General features: G+C 32.3%; 1 protein-coding gene across 3 annotated transcripts; it reads right to left on the bottom strand.

Annotated features, from left to right (window-relative positions):
* Positions 1-7,340: 7,340 nt before the first annotated feature.
* Positions 7,341-16,427, bottom strand: LOC101217434 (MLO-like protein 11). 3 transcript variants are annotated; one of them, XM_031885706.1, is made up of 17 exons: positions 15,593-16,427; positions 15,231-15,460; positions 14,522-14,579; positions 14,138-14,370; positions 13,930-14,046; positions 13,519-13,579; positions 12,950-13,044; positions 11,825-11,899; positions 11,418-11,503; positions 10,869-10,918; positions 10,209-10,249; positions 9,887-10,057; positions 9,747-9,782; positions 9,480-9,547; positions 9,320-9,380; positions 8,887-9,225; positions 7,341-8,330 (listed from the first exon to the last, which is right to left on the bottom strand). In XM_031885706.1, exons 2-17 carry the CDS (start codon positions 15,354-15,356, stop codon positions 8,322-8,324), a joined length of 1,626 nt encoding a protein of 541 aa, XP_031741566.1. In that variant the 5' UTR covers positions 15,357-15,460; positions 15,593-16,427; the 3' UTR covers positions 7,341-8,321. The 3 variants fall into 3 exon arrangements, with proteins under 3 accessions (XP_031741566.1, XP_031741565.1, XP_011655975.1); XM_031885705.1 differs by lacking the exon at positions 7,341-8,330 and having other exon boundaries at positions 8,454-9,225; positions 16,021-16,420; XM_011657673.2 differs by lacking the exon at positions 7,341-8,330 and having other exon boundaries at positions 8,454-9,225; positions 15,593-16,418.
* Positions 16,428-17,230: the final 803 nt, after the last annotated feature.

Genomic DNA, 17,230 nt, shown 5'->3' on the forward strand with positions numbered 1-17,230 from the left:
ATACCTTGGTTTATTAACTAGAAAATAGAAGATTCGATTTTGATCAAAAACAAAAACATTATAGATTCAATTCATGATGACCATTTAAATATGTAGAATATAATATCCTACAAATTTTCTTAACATTCTGACGTTATAATTAAGGTTAGATGGTTGTTTAATAAGAATGAATTAGATTAGTTCAGATGGTATGTAAATTGACATTTACCAAATCGTATCTATTAGTTCATTTAAAAAAGTTTGAGAACTTAGTTGTAAGTTGTAATTTCTAATTATAAGGGTGGCTAATGGATGTAATTCCTCTTTAGAAAGTTCAAATAAATTAAATGAAAATATTATAATAATATTTCTAAAATTGAAAGAAATAATAAAAACTATTATTATAAATATAAAAAGGTTTGGTTTCATGAATGTGAGGATTCAAATATTTTCCTATTAGTTGATAAACATAGTATTTATAAAAGGGAGATTGATTAGATGTTGTTTAAGTGGAAATTTTCACTAGGTGAAAAACTACTACAACCACACAAAAAACTCTCATTGTCCTAAATTACAAGAGCATTATTCTCTTAAAACACTATATCACTCACACAATAAGATAGTATATCAAACTTAAAAGATTTCAAATTGAAATAATTGAGAATCAACGACACATACTCCTTTTATAGTATTAAAGTTCATAAGATTTTTAATCGTGTAGATGTGGACGGGACTATACTTCTAATATTTTACCAAACCTCCAATAAATTCAAAGGAAAAAATCAATTGATTAGACAGAACAACATGTATAAAATGGATGCAAACTTGTAAGCTATCACCTTATTGGCTTGGCCTTGGACTAGGGTGTCCCATGTTTGTAGACAACTACTTAAAAATTAGAAAACTACCTATCAATAACATTAACTTTCAAATTCATCACTACTACTCTACGTGTCATTTATCTACATTGCTCACTATTTTTGTTCCTAAATTATGCAACTATTTATAATTTTGTCAAATTCCATTTCTTTTTACCTAATTTAACACGTAATAGTTATAAAAAATGAGTCAACTAATTTTTAATTTCTATTATTTATGGATTGTGATAGACCCAAATAGATATCCACTGGTAGAAAGTAAAACTTTATTTTAATTAATTACTTAATTTCTATTTCAAAATAGAATAAAATAAAATAATTCAATAACTTAATCGAACCTAACCTAGCTAACTATCCAAAATTTAAAGTTTATCCAAAGGGATCTTTTTAACTGAACCCAATATAATCCAGGGTGTATAGTCGTTTCATGCTTAAACGCATAGAAATGGATAAAGGTAGAGAGGGGGGAGTTTGGTTGGGTGAAAGTGAGAGAAGTGGGGAAGGTGGGGAAGGTGGGTATGTGGGTATGTGGGAGTGCAACCTAGCAACCAAACAATGAGGATTATTAAGCAATTTGCAAATGAAATGGGAGAGAATTAGTTTTAAATGGTTAAATTTGAGAAAAGGGACTTCTGTTGTTGGGTAACATACTCACATGACCTTTTTTCTTTCTTTTTAATTTTGGGGGAGGGAGAGAGATATCATATTGTTATTTAATTAATAAACCCCCATGTGCTAACCCTCTAAATCCTATCCCTCTCCACGCCCTATGCCCCCCTCCTCCTTCTGTCTATTTTCTATGCTTTCTTTATTATTTATTACATCCTTCTCTCTTTTTCTAACAAAAAATACCAAATATTATTTGTGGTATATTTTGATATTTGTGCCAATATACATATGATTCAATCTATACTTTTACTTTAATCTCTTTCTTCCTATTATTGCTTATATGGGTCTAAACTTACCTCCTTTTCTTTTATCCTATAAGCTAATTACATTCAAAAAAAAATTACACCAAAAATTTAGTATGTTGTTGTTTATATAAATATTGAAGTCTGCCTTTTAAAAAATGGTAATTATCTTTATCACTTTACTATGTATGGAAAAGAAGAAGAAGAAGAAGCATGCATGAGGTGCACTCTAGGTTGTATTGCAATTAATTATTTCATTTTTAACATTTTTTTTCACTATACACTCTCTTTCCATTTTTAGTCTTCAATTAATTTAAAAGACTTGTAATTACTTAAAGTTTAATTGTATAATTCCTTTCATCCTTATTAAAACTTAATTTAAATGTTACTTTGTAATTATTTTAAATTAATAGTTATTAATTAATAAAAATAACATTAATAATTTAAGAAAATTTGCTCAAAATGAAACATTTCACAAAATATTTACACTTTATAAAAAAAATCAAGTGTAATAAATTATAAAAACCAACTCAAATAGCATATATAAACTATAGCATTTTGAAATCTAGAGCTAAATTGAAACTAAACTGCGTCAGATATATTTATTAGCATTTTTTCGAACTCTACCACTAAAATGATTTTTTTTCTAAAAAAACATTTAAATTAATAAACGTATAGTTTTTCACTTTTTATTGAGATTATATTTACCTTATTTATTAATATTTACATTTTTTTAATTTTTTATGATATAATCATTTCAACGAATAACTTATGGAAATTTAATAAATTGATGTTATATAGGTTGGTTGAAATTCTATTTTGGTCTCTAAACTTTGTATCTTTTATTTTCTTCCTAAATTTTAAAGCGTTTGTTTTAATTCCTAAACTAAAAAAACATGTTTTGGTCTCTGTCGTTAGGGTTCCATTAACTATTTAACAAAATAACGAGGTAACTTCTATATATGTATGGCTAGGTTTGCCAAATAGAAAAACAATAATCACTCTTAAAAATCTAGGTTTTAATACTACAAAAAAAATTCATTATTTAGTGACGCAAAATTTTAGTAGTGTAGGTAATTTTTGTCAGTGAAAGATCATTTATAGCAACGCAAAAAATATGTGCAACAAAAATATTACTATTAGCAACACGCTTTTATCCACATTGCAATAATATCACTAAACGTTAAATAGTTTTAGCAACAAACATGTTGCTAAAAGCTTACCAAATTTTTAACTTTTCCCCCTTTATTTTTAATTTCCTTCCAACCCCTTATCATTTTTTATTTTTCTGCAAAAAAAAAAAAAAAAAAAAAAAAAAAACTCATCCGCTTTAATTCGTAAAAAGAAAAACCTTGACTCGGTTGTCTCCTCCATATGCCATTGGAGCGTTAGCCTTCCTCTCCCATCCCAACATGGTCGCTCGTCTCCTCTATCTCCATCCGCGTCGAAAATAACCAACACCCAAGCATCTGATGCACAATGTTGGCGTCTCTGTGATTTTTAATTAGAGGCACATGGTAAATCGATGTTATATCGGAGAATTCAAAAAGTCACTTTGCTTTTAAGATTTTGACTGCATTGACATTCTACTTCACTTTCTCAACTCATGCTAGATGCATTCACATACAATTTTTTTAGTATATGAAGTTTGAGATATTTTGTGATTCATTTAGATGTTTTTTTCTCTTCTCTTCCATTTTTTTTTTGTGGGGATTGTGATTTATTATATTATATGAGAATATTCATCTACAATTTCATATATGAGTTACATTTTTTAGTTTGTTATCGAAACATTCAACAAGTTCTATTTTATTTTTTTTATTCAACTTGATGTTCTTTTAATTTGTTTCAAGATTTTAATTTGAGAAAAAATAAAAGTAAAAATAGTAAAGAGGGAAAGATTAAAAAAGAGGATGTAAAAGATTTTAGATTTTGAAAAAAGAAAAGAACGAAATTAGTTTAAATATGTTGATTATGTTTTTTGTGTTTGGCATAAACCAACTTATATAGAATTAATTAGTAATATGATAAATCTAGAACCTAATCATTCAAATATTGAAGGTGCATTATCGTTCCGTTAAATAATTAACAGAATTCTAAGCCATAACCAAAGTAAACTCTTTTTAAAAATTAAAAGTTTTTTAATATTTATGAATCAAAATTAAAAAAAAAAAAAATAGGGTTAGTAAATGGGTCATAAAAGAATGGTGCACATAAAAGAAGCAAAGTTACTTACAAGAGTGCAAATGAATATTGGAATTTCTAACATTTTATTGTCAACAATTAAAATGGGGTTCCCTTAGCATTTAAAGATATTATATATTTATTTATTACACAAGCAGAAAAATAATAACAACAATAATAATTTATACAAAATCAATAATTACCTTAGTTAAGAACTTTATACAATTATTTAAAATGTTAGCTACAGAGGTTCCACCCTAATGTCTCATTGCATTTACTTAGAAGTAAATACACATTTTCGCCATCCAATCATATATTTTTCATATCCAACCATAATAGGTACGGTCCCTTCTCATAATTAAAATTAGTGTAAAATATAAATCTACCTAACTCGATCACACGTCATCCTTCAATCTTATCCCCTTGCAGTACGATATAACACTAACCAAGGTGTTAAAAAAATAGTTGAAAACCAAATCGATGAACAAATTGAACTGCAACTGAATCATAACCGAACTAAAACTAAATGTATGCGGTTTGATTCAGTTTATGTTAAATTAAAACCGATTCTTATGTGGTTCAGTTCGATTCAAGACATTAAATCAATTATTAAACCGAACTGAATCGTTTTATTTAAAAAATTTAAGTATATAGGTCTAACTTAGGGTTGGGTATAAGTGTAACTTTGTAAGAATTATTTTGATGAACTTTCAAACTTTTGAAACTTCTATGTCCTATACTCAATTACTGTACAACTAAATTTATTTGTAACTTTGTAGAACTATTACTCATGTATAATGTTCATAAAGGATTTCAATTCTAATATTTATGCATAAACGATTTTATTTCAATTCGGTTTTATTTATGCATAACCAGTCCAATTTTGATTCAGTTTTGACACAGATAAGCATTTCAGTTCGATTTTGGATGAGATTTTTTTTAATATATTTTTCAGTTTAATGCAGTTTTAGCTTCAAACCGAACCGTGAACAACTCTAACATTAACGAGATAGAGGTGTTATCTTTAGACGTAACACCTCTAACACATAAATGTATATGAAATTGTCAAAAATAAAAGAAATTAACAATATTAAGAGCAAATGTTAATTTATATTCTTAAATTTTAAGAATTGTATCCATTACAATCTTTAAACTAATAATTATATCAATTAATTAAACTCTAATAGTTATATCAATTTTATGGATTTAGTTTGTTGATATGTTTTTAGCAATTAATTAAATTCCACAAATCTCATAAACAATTGTACCAAAAATTAGACTATTCATAACTATTGCGTTGGAAACTCTTTCATTTATTAATATTCTTTTAGGAACAAAATATAATAAAGAGTGAAAATGGATACACTTCATATTGAATGGGTTTAGATTAAAAGTTAATTGATTCATGAATTTCAATTGTTACAGTCCCTAAAGTTTATGTTAAGGTTATAAATAATTTTAGGTAAGAATAATTATATTGTACGTAAATATATCAATTTTATATTGTGAGCAAAAAGTAAAAGTTTGAAGTTACAAACATATCATATGTACCTGTTCTGACATGGTACATCATTGTGTTTCCTCATAAATTTAACCTTGAGTATAAAATATATCGAATGTTCTTTTTCATATACATATATATAAAAGGAAATTAGCCTATATTTCTACTTACCCTAAAAGTACTTAATATATGTGTAATGAAAATTTTATTAATTTATTACATGCATCTACTCAAACTAACCCAAAATATCAATTTATACTCTAAGTTTTAAATGATAATTTATATCATTTTAAACCCTAAACGTTCCTTCATCTTTCACAAATAAATCGAGGTTAGTGTATATATATATATATGGATAAACTTAAGAAGAAGTTTGAGGGTTTAAATGAAAGGAAGAAGAAGAAAGAAAGTGGTTGGTAGGGTAGGGTTAGAGAAAAGAAGATGAGATGTAGACAAGTTGAATTGAGGTAGAAACATGTGAAGGTTGAAACCAAAAACATAGGCATTTAATACTTATGCCCTCTCACCAGAAGACCACACACCCTACCCTTTTCTCAATTATCCCCAAACCTCTCCACCACTTCATTTCCCTCTCACTTTCTGCCCTCAATTTTTTTTCTTTTTTTTTTTCAACTACGATGGAACCCAATTCAATCTCTTACCTTTAGAAACGGAAGTCATGTCAATACCATTCATCTAAACTAATTCAACCCTGTTTGTTTATGTATTGCAATATATGCAGCTAACTCTTCTTCATTTATTAGGCTAACTTTGGTTTGTTCGAGTATATAAATCTTTGGACCTCTTTTGGGCCACCCCATACGAAATTTTAATTAATATTTTATGTTTCAACAACTTTTTATTTTCTTATATGTGGAATATCGTTTGGTGACTATCGACTTATAGTTATGATTAGAATGGATTTAAAATCTTAGATCGATAAATTAAGGATAATTTTAATGGATGGCCATTTGAGAAATAATAATTAAGGATATAGCAACACTTAAAAAAATTACAAATATAATAAAACTATCGCTGATAGACTTGTACCATTGATAGATCAATATTTACAACATGATCTACCGGTGATAGACTTCTATCATTGATAGAATTTGACAAATTTTGCAATATTTGCAAATTTTTTAAAATGTTGTTATATACTTTGAATCTAATTGCTAAATTTTTAAATATTTCATAAATTAAGTTGTTTTAACATGTCACGTCCATGTGTTTGTAATTAAATTATATTAGTTGGGTGAGTTGAGGAATAGTTAGAATATCTAGTCGATCACTTTAAAACTCTAATTAAGATGACTTATATTATCCATAGATTAGGAAACTTTTGTTATATTTGTATATATATATTTTTTTCAGTCTGTTTTGTTGTTTGAAATAATTTAGAATTATAAATAAAAATAGGAAGAAAAAGAGATTTGTTTAAAGTTGGAGTTAGTGAGGATACAATTCAGAATGGGGCTGATGAGGAAATGGGCCTCAATGGTCTATATGGCCTTTTTAGGCAACAAGAATGCGTTGTAAAGAATGTTTCTTCTTTATTTATTTATTTTTACAAAAGATAAAAGGCAAAAAGTGAATCAAACCATGTTGAATTAAAGAAAAACAAAACAAAATCTATATTTATGTAGTGTAGATCATGTGCATTGAACAAGTCGATATACTAACAAGTGCATAAATCATCCAGTATAAAGTAAAATGATCAACCAAAAGGTATGATGTTTGGATCTCTCGGTGAACTAAAAACGATAACTATTGGATAACTACTTTTGATATCTATGCCAATGACCACCTCATCTCATTGATTTGAGATAAGCATATAAATATTATTCTTTGCAGGGTTAATTTTATATCAAAGCATAATTTAGCAGATAAAGTAAACAATTGTGTTGTATTTGATATTAACTCCTTTCTTTTAAGTTTGAAGGTTTTACAGTCTCCCAGTACCTACACTTAATCAGTAGTGACAAATAAATGTAATGGAATCAGCTTCCCATCTCCCAAAGATGGCACATAAGATTCACACATTGATGGTTTCCTAATTCCATGAAAGAAAAACCCACACAACACTCTTGATGCTTTTGCATTTTCATCTTCATCAAAAGGCTGTTGTTTTCCACAACCCCACCAACTTCCCCCTAAATAAAAAGCCATAGCAGACCTTCACTTTTACAATCCGTTCCATTCATAGGCTAACCAAGAAAACAAAGAGAGCTTCAGTAGAAATGACCATTTCCAAATCCAAGTTTCTCACTATCTTTCTCCTCTTCTGCACCCTTCTTCACCTTGGCTTTGCCATTGAAGAAGCTATGGACAACCCCATTGCTCAGAGCGAGATTGGACAACATCTCCCTTATGCACCGGACTGCTGCAGTAGCTGCCACTCAGGGACCTGCTGTAGTGGCGGCAGCAGCGACATCCCTCCTTATGGGTGTGTGGACAATCCACCTAGGTGTAGTTCTAGCTCAATTTGCCATCCCTCTCCTTCATCAGGCCCGTGCCAGGGACCGTGCCAGGTACCGTGCCAGGGACCGTGCCAGGCACCGTGCCAGGTACCGTGCCAGGTACCGTGCCAGGGACCAAGCCAGGTACCGTGCCAGGGACCGAGCCAGTGTCAAGGATCGTGCCAGGTACCGTGCCAGGGATCGAGCCAGTGTCAAGGATCGTGCCAGGGCCAGTGCCAAGGATCGTGTCAGGGCCAGTGCCAAGGATCGTGTCAGGGATCATGCCAGGGCCAATGCCAAGGATCGTGCCAAGGCCAAGGATCGTGTCAGGGCCAATGCCAAGGATCGTGCCAGTCTTGTGGTTGTGGGAGAGGAAATGTCCGGGTTGAGGAACAAGATGAATCAAACTTTAATCAACCTACAAGTGAATCAATTTCCCCAAAGAATGATGGAAATTAGGACATGAAGGTCAGTGAAGGAGTTGGATCATGTTCTTCATGTCCAACATTAAGATCTTAGTCAATAATGTCAACACTGCTCGTGGCTTGCAAATAAAAAGCTTCATGATATGGATTCATTTTCTTATTATAATATCACTCTAATATCAATACATAACTTTTTCTCTACATATCATATTTCCTATGTTACAAAAGCTGAATTTCGTAAGTTCATGTTCAGTATGAGTATCTCCTTCCTAGCCTCAAATATTCTCAACACTTGATTTCGGTTGAATCTTACGCTAATCTAATCTTAACTATCATTGCTGCTTCAATGTAACTATCATTGCTGCTTCGACATTGTTATCAAGGCCATGAAAGCCCTCATATATTCCGACTGATTTATTCCATATAGCCTTGGACTGCTAACCTCTTCGGTCAGTCCTTCGGACCAGATGCGCGAAGAAGAAAAAGAAGATTTAATCTTACAGGCTATCTTTTGACTGGCATAGAAAAGCTTCTCATAAAGTTTTCTACCTCAAACTTATGATCAACTGATGTAGAAAGAGATGTAGAGGGTTGTAGAAGAGGCGTTCTAGCTCTGCTTGGTCGTTCATTAGGAACAGAGTCAGGTTCATCGTGTACAGAAGTCGGCTGTAGTTCGATTGACGTGTAGTCGGCAGTAGTTTCAGAAATATCATCAATAAGCCTACGGTCATCATCCTCAAGTGACATCACCGTGCTTGTTTCAGTGTGAATCGTGGTGTCATCTGCAAACATGCGGAGCCTTCTTTTCCTTCTAGCTGCCTTCCCCCATCCATGGATTGTTTCCCTTATTCTTTGTGGAATTAATGCAGCTTTATAGTTTGTTCCCATCTAGAGAAAAGATGCACAAAAGTTTGAAGTTAATCACAGTAGTATTCAGAATACAAGTACGAAACTAGCTTGCCTGTATGTTTGAAACTGATACCTGAGTAACCAAAGCATACAAGGGCAAGGTGCTGTAGCTGCAAAGGAACTGCCCAGCGAATCTAGGAATAAACATCAGAAAAATTGAATATATAGCAAAAATTGGACATATAGCTCTTTAACCAAACATGAGACTAGAAATAACTTCAATTCATGCATACCCCAAAACAAGTCTTGCATAGACAAGCATATGATTCCTGATAAAGCAAGAATTATATCCGAATTGCCACTGCAAATTAGGGGGAAAAAAGTATTAGTTACAAACTTACAAGTAACTCTAGCAGAGTTTTCTCAATCCATATTTCTAAACATTTTGTGATCTTGTTTGTTCCATTTCATTTTTCCATTTGTTGTAAGTTGCAAAACACTGGCAGTGCTTGATGTTCGTAGAAATTAAGTTGATCATATTTATGAAAGGAGGAAAGTACCCAGAACCAGAAGAATGATGCCAACTCAAATGCATTCTGCAAGGAGGGTTAAACAAAAAGAAACTTCAATAAATCAGATATGAACATTAAGGTCAATAATCTGGATGATGATCATTCTAATGTAAATAATAAAAATTGACCTGGAAAAGGATAAAGTGGATTAAGGACAAAAGGAGTTCAGGCTTCTTAAACCAGAAAAGATCATCTCTTGGCTTTAGCTTTGAACCCGAAAATGAACCAGTTATACCAGCACTTTCCAATGCCAATGTTGCAATTACATGTTGCAGCTTCGTGCCCACTAAAAGAACAAGCTACAAAAAAAAAAGGTTGGATAGGCAAGGTGAAGTTTTTCTTGATGATGAGAGGTTCAAGCAAGATCTTAAAATGCTGGTATAGAAAAATGCTCTGTTTAAAGAAGTTTGTATGGGCGAGACAAGAGAGACAAGGAGAGAGAATACTCACAGCAATAGGAACGCTTGCTATCCAGAAATACAGATTAGAGCCTACAGTAGTAATGCAAAGAAAATGAGAAAATTCAGCATGTTTTATAGAAACAGGCAACTCAAGTTTGATCGTGGTAGTTTAGAGATTGATATAAAATAGCATGAGCTACAAGATGTTTGGCAATGTGTTAGGTGATATTTAGTATGGTGTTAGTTAAGGGTATAAGGGTAATTAGATAGATAGGAAGTTAGTAGTTATCGTGTAAGGGTGGTTACAACTTCTTATAAATAGATGGGAGGGTAAGTAAGAGTAAAGGAGGTTATATTGTGGAGTGATCTAGGGCTTGGGTGAGAGTGCTCAAGAGGGAGGTTCCAAGTGCTTTATACTTGGGTTTATCTTGTATTTCCTTATAGTTACATTACAAATAAATTCAAATCTTGTTCTTGTTAAGAAGTATCCTAACACAACCATCAAGATCAGAAGTTAAATAATGACACCAACTGAAGTAAGAGTATCTAACGTAACAGTTCTGAGGATCATCAATCTTCGGCTCAACCTAGTAATAATAAGATCAGATAGGAAAGAAGCATAGGAAGGATTAATGGACAAAATGACATATTTCATGCAATTGGTTCAAACTACAACTTTTTGGTTATGATTTCCAACAGAGAGCTTTACCTTTTACATTAAACAGCATGAAAGCAACAACAAATCCCCACAACGGACCACTGCATTAAAGAGAAGAGGTATTAGTACTAGCTTTCACCTCTTCTAGGGAATCTAAATATGCATGCATATATAGTAATGTTTGAGTTTCCAAACATGCCAAAGTCAGCTCAACTTAATGATAATTGGCATGGTCTTCCTCTCTCAAGGCCGAAGATTCGATCTCCCATCCCTACCGTTGTAGGATTCCAAAAAAGGAGTTTCCAAGACATGAAGCTACTATGGTAAATATTTATTTTAGGTTATTATTTCAACTCCTTTATCCTTTACAAATCGAGAGGAGTCAAACTGGCCATATAAATGGCAGAGCCTTTTTATTGTGTCATGATGTAGCAAAATCAACATTTTCAAGGAGACCAACATTCAAATATTAACTGAAGGAATTCCAATGTCCTCAAAAGGCCTCCAAAGTATTTCCCCTCAACCTCTGTGTTGTAGCTTTGCAGGAGTCTATTATCATATAAACTTATCTAAAATGAAATTTGCAGTCGTTTCACCTACCTCACGCCAACTATCCTTTGGAATTCTTCTTCCATGGAGCGAATCATGTAACTGTGGAAATCATAAGTCAAGGGGAGATGATGATTCTGCAATAAATAAGATCAAATGGAAAATCTGTTCAATATTTAGGGTCTTAAGAATATAGATTAATTCCTTAAAAAAAAAAAAACACCCACATATTAATATTTTAAAATGAGCCACCTTAAATAATGTAACTATGTAGATTTTACTGCGACTACTATGTTAGCATGAACAATTCAAACACATGTACTGAAATAACAAAAACATGTCACTATTGCACAAGTCCTCCAAGCTCATACTAGGTATTTTCCAAAAGATTCCACAAACATAATAGCTTGACAACAGCCACCTGATGATACAAATACTAGCAAATCATATTTACATACCATGATGAAGCCCTTGCGAAGTGTGAGGTAGTCAGCACGAACTACAGAATTCCCAAATTGCCGGAAAAAACATGTCTACAATTTAAAAGTTCAATTAATTCAAAGAAAATTAAAATCAAGATATGTCAAGGTAGTGGTAAAACTTTAAAAGGGCAGGAGGAGAAAACTACAAGAAGAGTATAGAGTTATTTTGTTGAAAGAAAAATAAAAAAAGTAGATAGGCTTTCTAGAGTACTATGCTTTCTAGAGTACATCTCCCGTATATCTGGACACAAATATTTGTCTACCTCACTCACCTATCTCTTCATATATTGCTAATCTATTGCTAAAAACAAACTTCTCTAACAACTCTGACAAATTATGATGACTGAACATGTCATAGGACTATTCTTCACTAGGCTAACTAACCCGTTTACTAATTAGCCAAATATGTATTGTTACTCTGCCCCAAAACGCATATTTTGTATTCATCCAATATAAAGATACCCTAAAAATACATACTTCAAGTCTTACAGTTGCTCATAAAAAGCTACTTGACTATGTGGGATCTTTTACTCATCTCTATGGAATTAAATAAACTGATTCGAGACATAGCCAAACCCACAAAACCAAAAGTTTCAAGGTGCAAGCTCGCATCAACTATGGAGTTGTCCATTCCAACCTCAAGAATTTGATAATAGCTCCCTCTAAATATGTTGAAACTTTAACAATGCATTGATTATCCAAGAAAAAGGAAAAGATGTGGAAATTTTCGCTCCATCGTTATCCAATGCTTTTTAGCCCAGAATTTAAGTTCCCCATGCTGCATCAAGTTTTTATGTGATTATATTTTATCCGAGGTGAAAAGTTCCTCGGTGACCTATGTGGGAAAAGTGAGTGGACTTTCTGACTGACCATTGTACAGAAAGAGTTTACTTCCATCATATCCAACTCTTCCATTGATTTCATCATCAAATGTCTCTTGATGTAGCTCATCACTGCATGCCAGAATGAAGCACACAATTGAATCACCATAAGAACCCCTCAAAAGTACACCCTTGAATAGATGGATATGGTGAGTGCACATGCATGCTGATAGAGAATTATAACATCAAACAGAGTATTGTGTGGAAGCTGAATGCATACCACCCAGATTAGAAAACTGTTCCTTGTCATAGGATTTGAAGTGTGATATCGAACAAAGGTTGATTGCCTCCGCAACGTCATTTCTCTTGTGATATCTATGATGGTATAGAATCACTTGTTAGCATAAGAAAATTGTATCTGATTAAAGAATTAAAAGTTTAAAATGGTTGGCTCATTTGGAACCTTAAAAGAAAGAAAGAAAAAAGTCCTTCATACGGCGTGTTGAATAGTAAATAAAACATGAACACCAAATAAGGGGGGAAATAGTGCCTCATGATTAATTTTGTGTCACTACAATCTTTGCAAGAAGAACAAGAGAGAAGAATAAATAGGTAAAAGGGACATCAACCATGAAAATATATTTGGTATAAATTACTATGAAAAAAATATGACTGGCTTTAATAATGCCTTAAAAGACTTCTAAATTCAGTATCATTAACAAAAGTGTGCTTGATAGGACGAAATAAGGATTAGTTTCATACTCATTATGCATCGAGTGCTTAATAGAAGATGAATACAAATAAAAAGATATGTTATCTAATCCCACATTACCTGACCATAGAGCTTACCATTTAGTGAATCATGTCTGTCCATATGGGCTTCATTCTCCCAAACCCTCCATCTGTGAATCTGATTTTTATCATATATCAAACAATTACAACTCGTAACACTTGTGATTCTTTTGAAATTTCTCAATTCCCATCAAATACCAATATTCTATGTCAAGATATTGCAGGTCAATAGGCAACATCTTTGGATGTATTTTGAGACAGAAAATGAAGGCAGTCATTTATCAATGACAAGTGAGATCTCTTTCCAACACAAAATGGAATATAAATAGCAGATATTGGGAACTAAGATGGTTATGTGAAATCAAAAGTGAAAGAAAATTCACAAGTTTAGAAATCCTTGTTTTGGGAAGTGCAAAAAAAAGATTTAAAGGGATTTAATACAAAATAACCATATCAACTAGGAAGTACCTTCACAATTGCGAGTAACATTGTTAAGCAGCTATAAGATATATGAGTTACTGCCATTATAAAGATAAAGCGATGCAATTGCTCAAGACCCTCATATGAAACAAACGGCTCATAACCCTGCATAACGAGTATTTGAAAGGTTTCAATCAGCATCAGCTTGGAAGAAGTATTGAGTTCTTATTTGAGTAATATGAACTTTATTACATGCCTCTTTGCAGGTTTTCTTATTCACATTAAGCATCCGCCTAAACAAATGGGGTAATACAGAAGCTGTATATAGTTTCCGTTCCTCGGATGAATTGTCATCTTCATGTTCGTCAGCCTCAGCTCTGGTGCATGGAGTAAAAGGGGTATTGTAGAACTTTGATGGAACGCAGATATTTGATATTGAGCTTGAAGTAGCTGTTAAAAGGAGAGAAATAAATCCAAGCAGCATCAACTCTGAAACCAGAAAGCCAAATGACTGAAGTTAAGAAATAAGAAATGAAAAATAAACTATAAATTAAATACACAAGGCAGCCAGAATGCATAAACAAACTTTTAACTGTCAAGCACGCTTTAAGCAATTGATTGAATAGCATAGGCAACTTACCTTCTTTCATTTTCTCCACTGCCTCAAACAGTGGCTTTCGATTAGTTTTCCCCAACCACTGAGTACAAAACAAACAATCAAAAATCATAAAAACATAAAAATCTCTAGTTAATGAACTGAAACAAACCAAAAAAATAATCCAAGTTTGCAGGATACTAGCTCTTTAATAAAAAAAGAAACGTAAAGCTACATTCTCTATTCATGATATTACACATTACATGAAAGTTCAAACAAATTACGGACAGAACAGTTAAAATGAAAGAATAATAGAAATTCAATGAGACAAACTATGGCCCCAGATGGGTAGCAATTTGGTTTTCATTTTTTTATTTTTGAAAATTAAGTCTATTTCCTCTAAATTTCTTGCCATGGTTTCGTCCTTCTTGAACGAAAGAGTTGAATTCTTCCTCAAATTCCAAAAACAAAAAACAGGTTTTTAAAATACTTCATTTTAGGTTTTGAAAACTGCCTAGTTTTTTAAACATTGATAGAAAGTCAATAACAAAACAAGAGAAAATCATACGCGGAAGAGAGATGTTTGTAGGCTTAGTTTTCAAAAAACTAAAAAACAAAAACCAAATAGTTACTGGACAAGAATTAATAACCTCGTCAAGATGAATCGTGTGATGTTATTAGTCCATTTATTGCAGCATGGAGGAAAGGCTGGTGACACCAGAAAGAAAAAGGTATAAAATCAAGAAATGCTTACAGTGCTTAACCGGTGAATGGACCGCTCCACAAGCAAAGAGACTGCAACGAAAATAGTCAGCACAGAAGCAACAGACCAAGTGGGAGTCAAAGCCAAAGATCGAGTCTCCTGTTCATTTTCAGCCATCTTTAACAACTCTGTGAGAAACCCCTTCGAGTATGTTCTTCAAAGCTCCACTTACAACCAACCTGGCAGTCTTACCAGACCTCGATGAAGGTCATCAATGGTCACTGATCAGGAAAAAGAAGAAAAAAATGAACACTGCTTACTTTCTGAGGACAGCTAGATCACTCAAAACATGAACGGAAGATCCTTAAAGACAGCATAATGCATTGCTAACTGCCAAATAATTAGAAAGAAACCTGTATTTGCTTTATCAAAGTGTTTCCAGGTCCCAATACTCCATGAAAGTGACAAACAAAGAAGGGTGAATTTATCTTCTCTGATTTTGCCCAATTGATGGAGTCAAAAGTTTTCTTTCCTTTTCCCCTTTTTTTGGGTTTGGCCCCTTGGCCCTGAGGAAAAACTTAAGCTCAAACCAGCTCAGACAAACTTAATATGACCTATTGCGAGTATTGAACAAAGAAATCAATCGAAACAACAGATTCCCAATAGAATACATTCAATATATGCAGAAAACAAAAAGCTAGCAACCCTCTTTTGCATCTCACGACGGAATGGAAAAAAGGGACAAATAAAATATTCTTACAACAACCCCTATGAGAACAGAATCTCAGCTCACATTTCCAAAAAAAAAAAAGAACAAAGAGAAGCTTAGCTAAGATGACACCTTTTGAAATGCTTCCAACTCCTCAAGTCGTAGAAACAAAAGTTATGTAAACCCAAATCGAAATAGCAAAACAAGTCCCAGTGAAGTAAGAACCCAAAAGCTAAAACCACAAGATTGACTGTGTAGAAACACTAAATTGCAAAGCCCCACATGCAGTAACACGAGGTTCTTGGGGTAGGAAAACCCCAGGCTTGTGCATTAACTCCTCAAAGAAACAGAGAGAAGTTGAAGAAGAATACAATACGTTAAGGAAATACGAGGGGAAATTAATAATGACCCAGAGAAAAGAAATGCATGGAATCGCAGAGAAATGACAGTGATTTTCATTTGGGATTCAATCCTTGTACGTGGCTGAAAATTTAAAATGGTGGGTCAGAACCCAACTGGACAAAGCAATAATCTTTAGAAGCCAAGTGGAAAAGAAGGCAAGTAATTAAGTCGCTAATCGCTCAATTTGACAAGGCAGCTTTTCTTTTCTTTTCTTTTCTTTTGTACTCGCCGCTGATTGAGGAACATGTCAAAACGCCAAATCCACTGCTCCAAAGTAGACGTTAAGTCATCAATTTATCAAAACTTTCTCATTTCTATGCTTATAAATTATGAGAATAACAGAAATTTGAACAAAGATTAACCATAAATTACCCACTCATCAAAAACAAATAAAAGGTTTTTTCAATACAATTATAGCATAGGGAGGCATGTCGTAAATTAGAACTAAACTCATCTTAGTCCAAAAGCTTAAAGAAAGTAAATTTAATATGATAATTATAACGTTGTTAGGACTTTTAAAGTTAATAATTAAGGGTATAACAACTTTTAAAATTAAAAATACAGCTCTATTAATGTCTTTGATGTGATTATTATATTTGTAGCTAAAAACACTTTAGAATATGATAAATAATGACTGTATAGATGATAAAAGTCGAAAAAAACTTAATAATACAACCAAAATTTAATAGTATATATTAATTAAACTATTCCATACTCTAATTTTATTCTTTTCCAAATTTGTGTTGTAAATTTAGTAGTCTCACATTGCTTTAAATGCTTTCACTTAGTTACTTACTTTCTTCTTTCTTCTTCATCTTTTTTTTTTTCTTTTGAATTTTAGGGGGAAAAGAGTAATGAGTTATTGAAAATGATGTTTTTGTTTCCATATTGAGGCACAAAAAAGGGAAAATTACTTATTTTAGAACAACATTATTTAAAC

This window comes from Cucumis sativus, chromosome 5, assembly GCF_000004075.3.
Source record: "Cucumis sativus cultivar 9930 chromosome 5, Cucumber_9930_V3, whole genome shotgun sequence".
Taxonomy (NCBI): Eukaryota; Viridiplantae; Streptophyta; class Magnoliopsida; order Cucurbitales; family Cucurbitaceae; genus Cucumis; species Cucumis sativus.

Excerpts from the sequence above, each read along its gene's own strand:
- LOC101217434 (XM_031885705.1), bottom strand. The coding sequence starts at position 15,356 with ATGGCTGAAAATGAACAGGAGACTCGATCTTTGGCTTTGACTCCCACT. Across the intron at positions 11,504-11,824 it reads TTCGCAAGGGCTTCATCATG|AATCATCATCTCCCCTTGAC; the intron begins GTATGTAAATAT and ends TATTTATTGCAG. Across the intron at positions 10,250-10,868 it reads CATGCTGTTTAATGTAAAAG|GCTCTAATCTGTATTTCTGG; the intron begins GTAAAGCTCTCT and ends TTACTACTGTAG.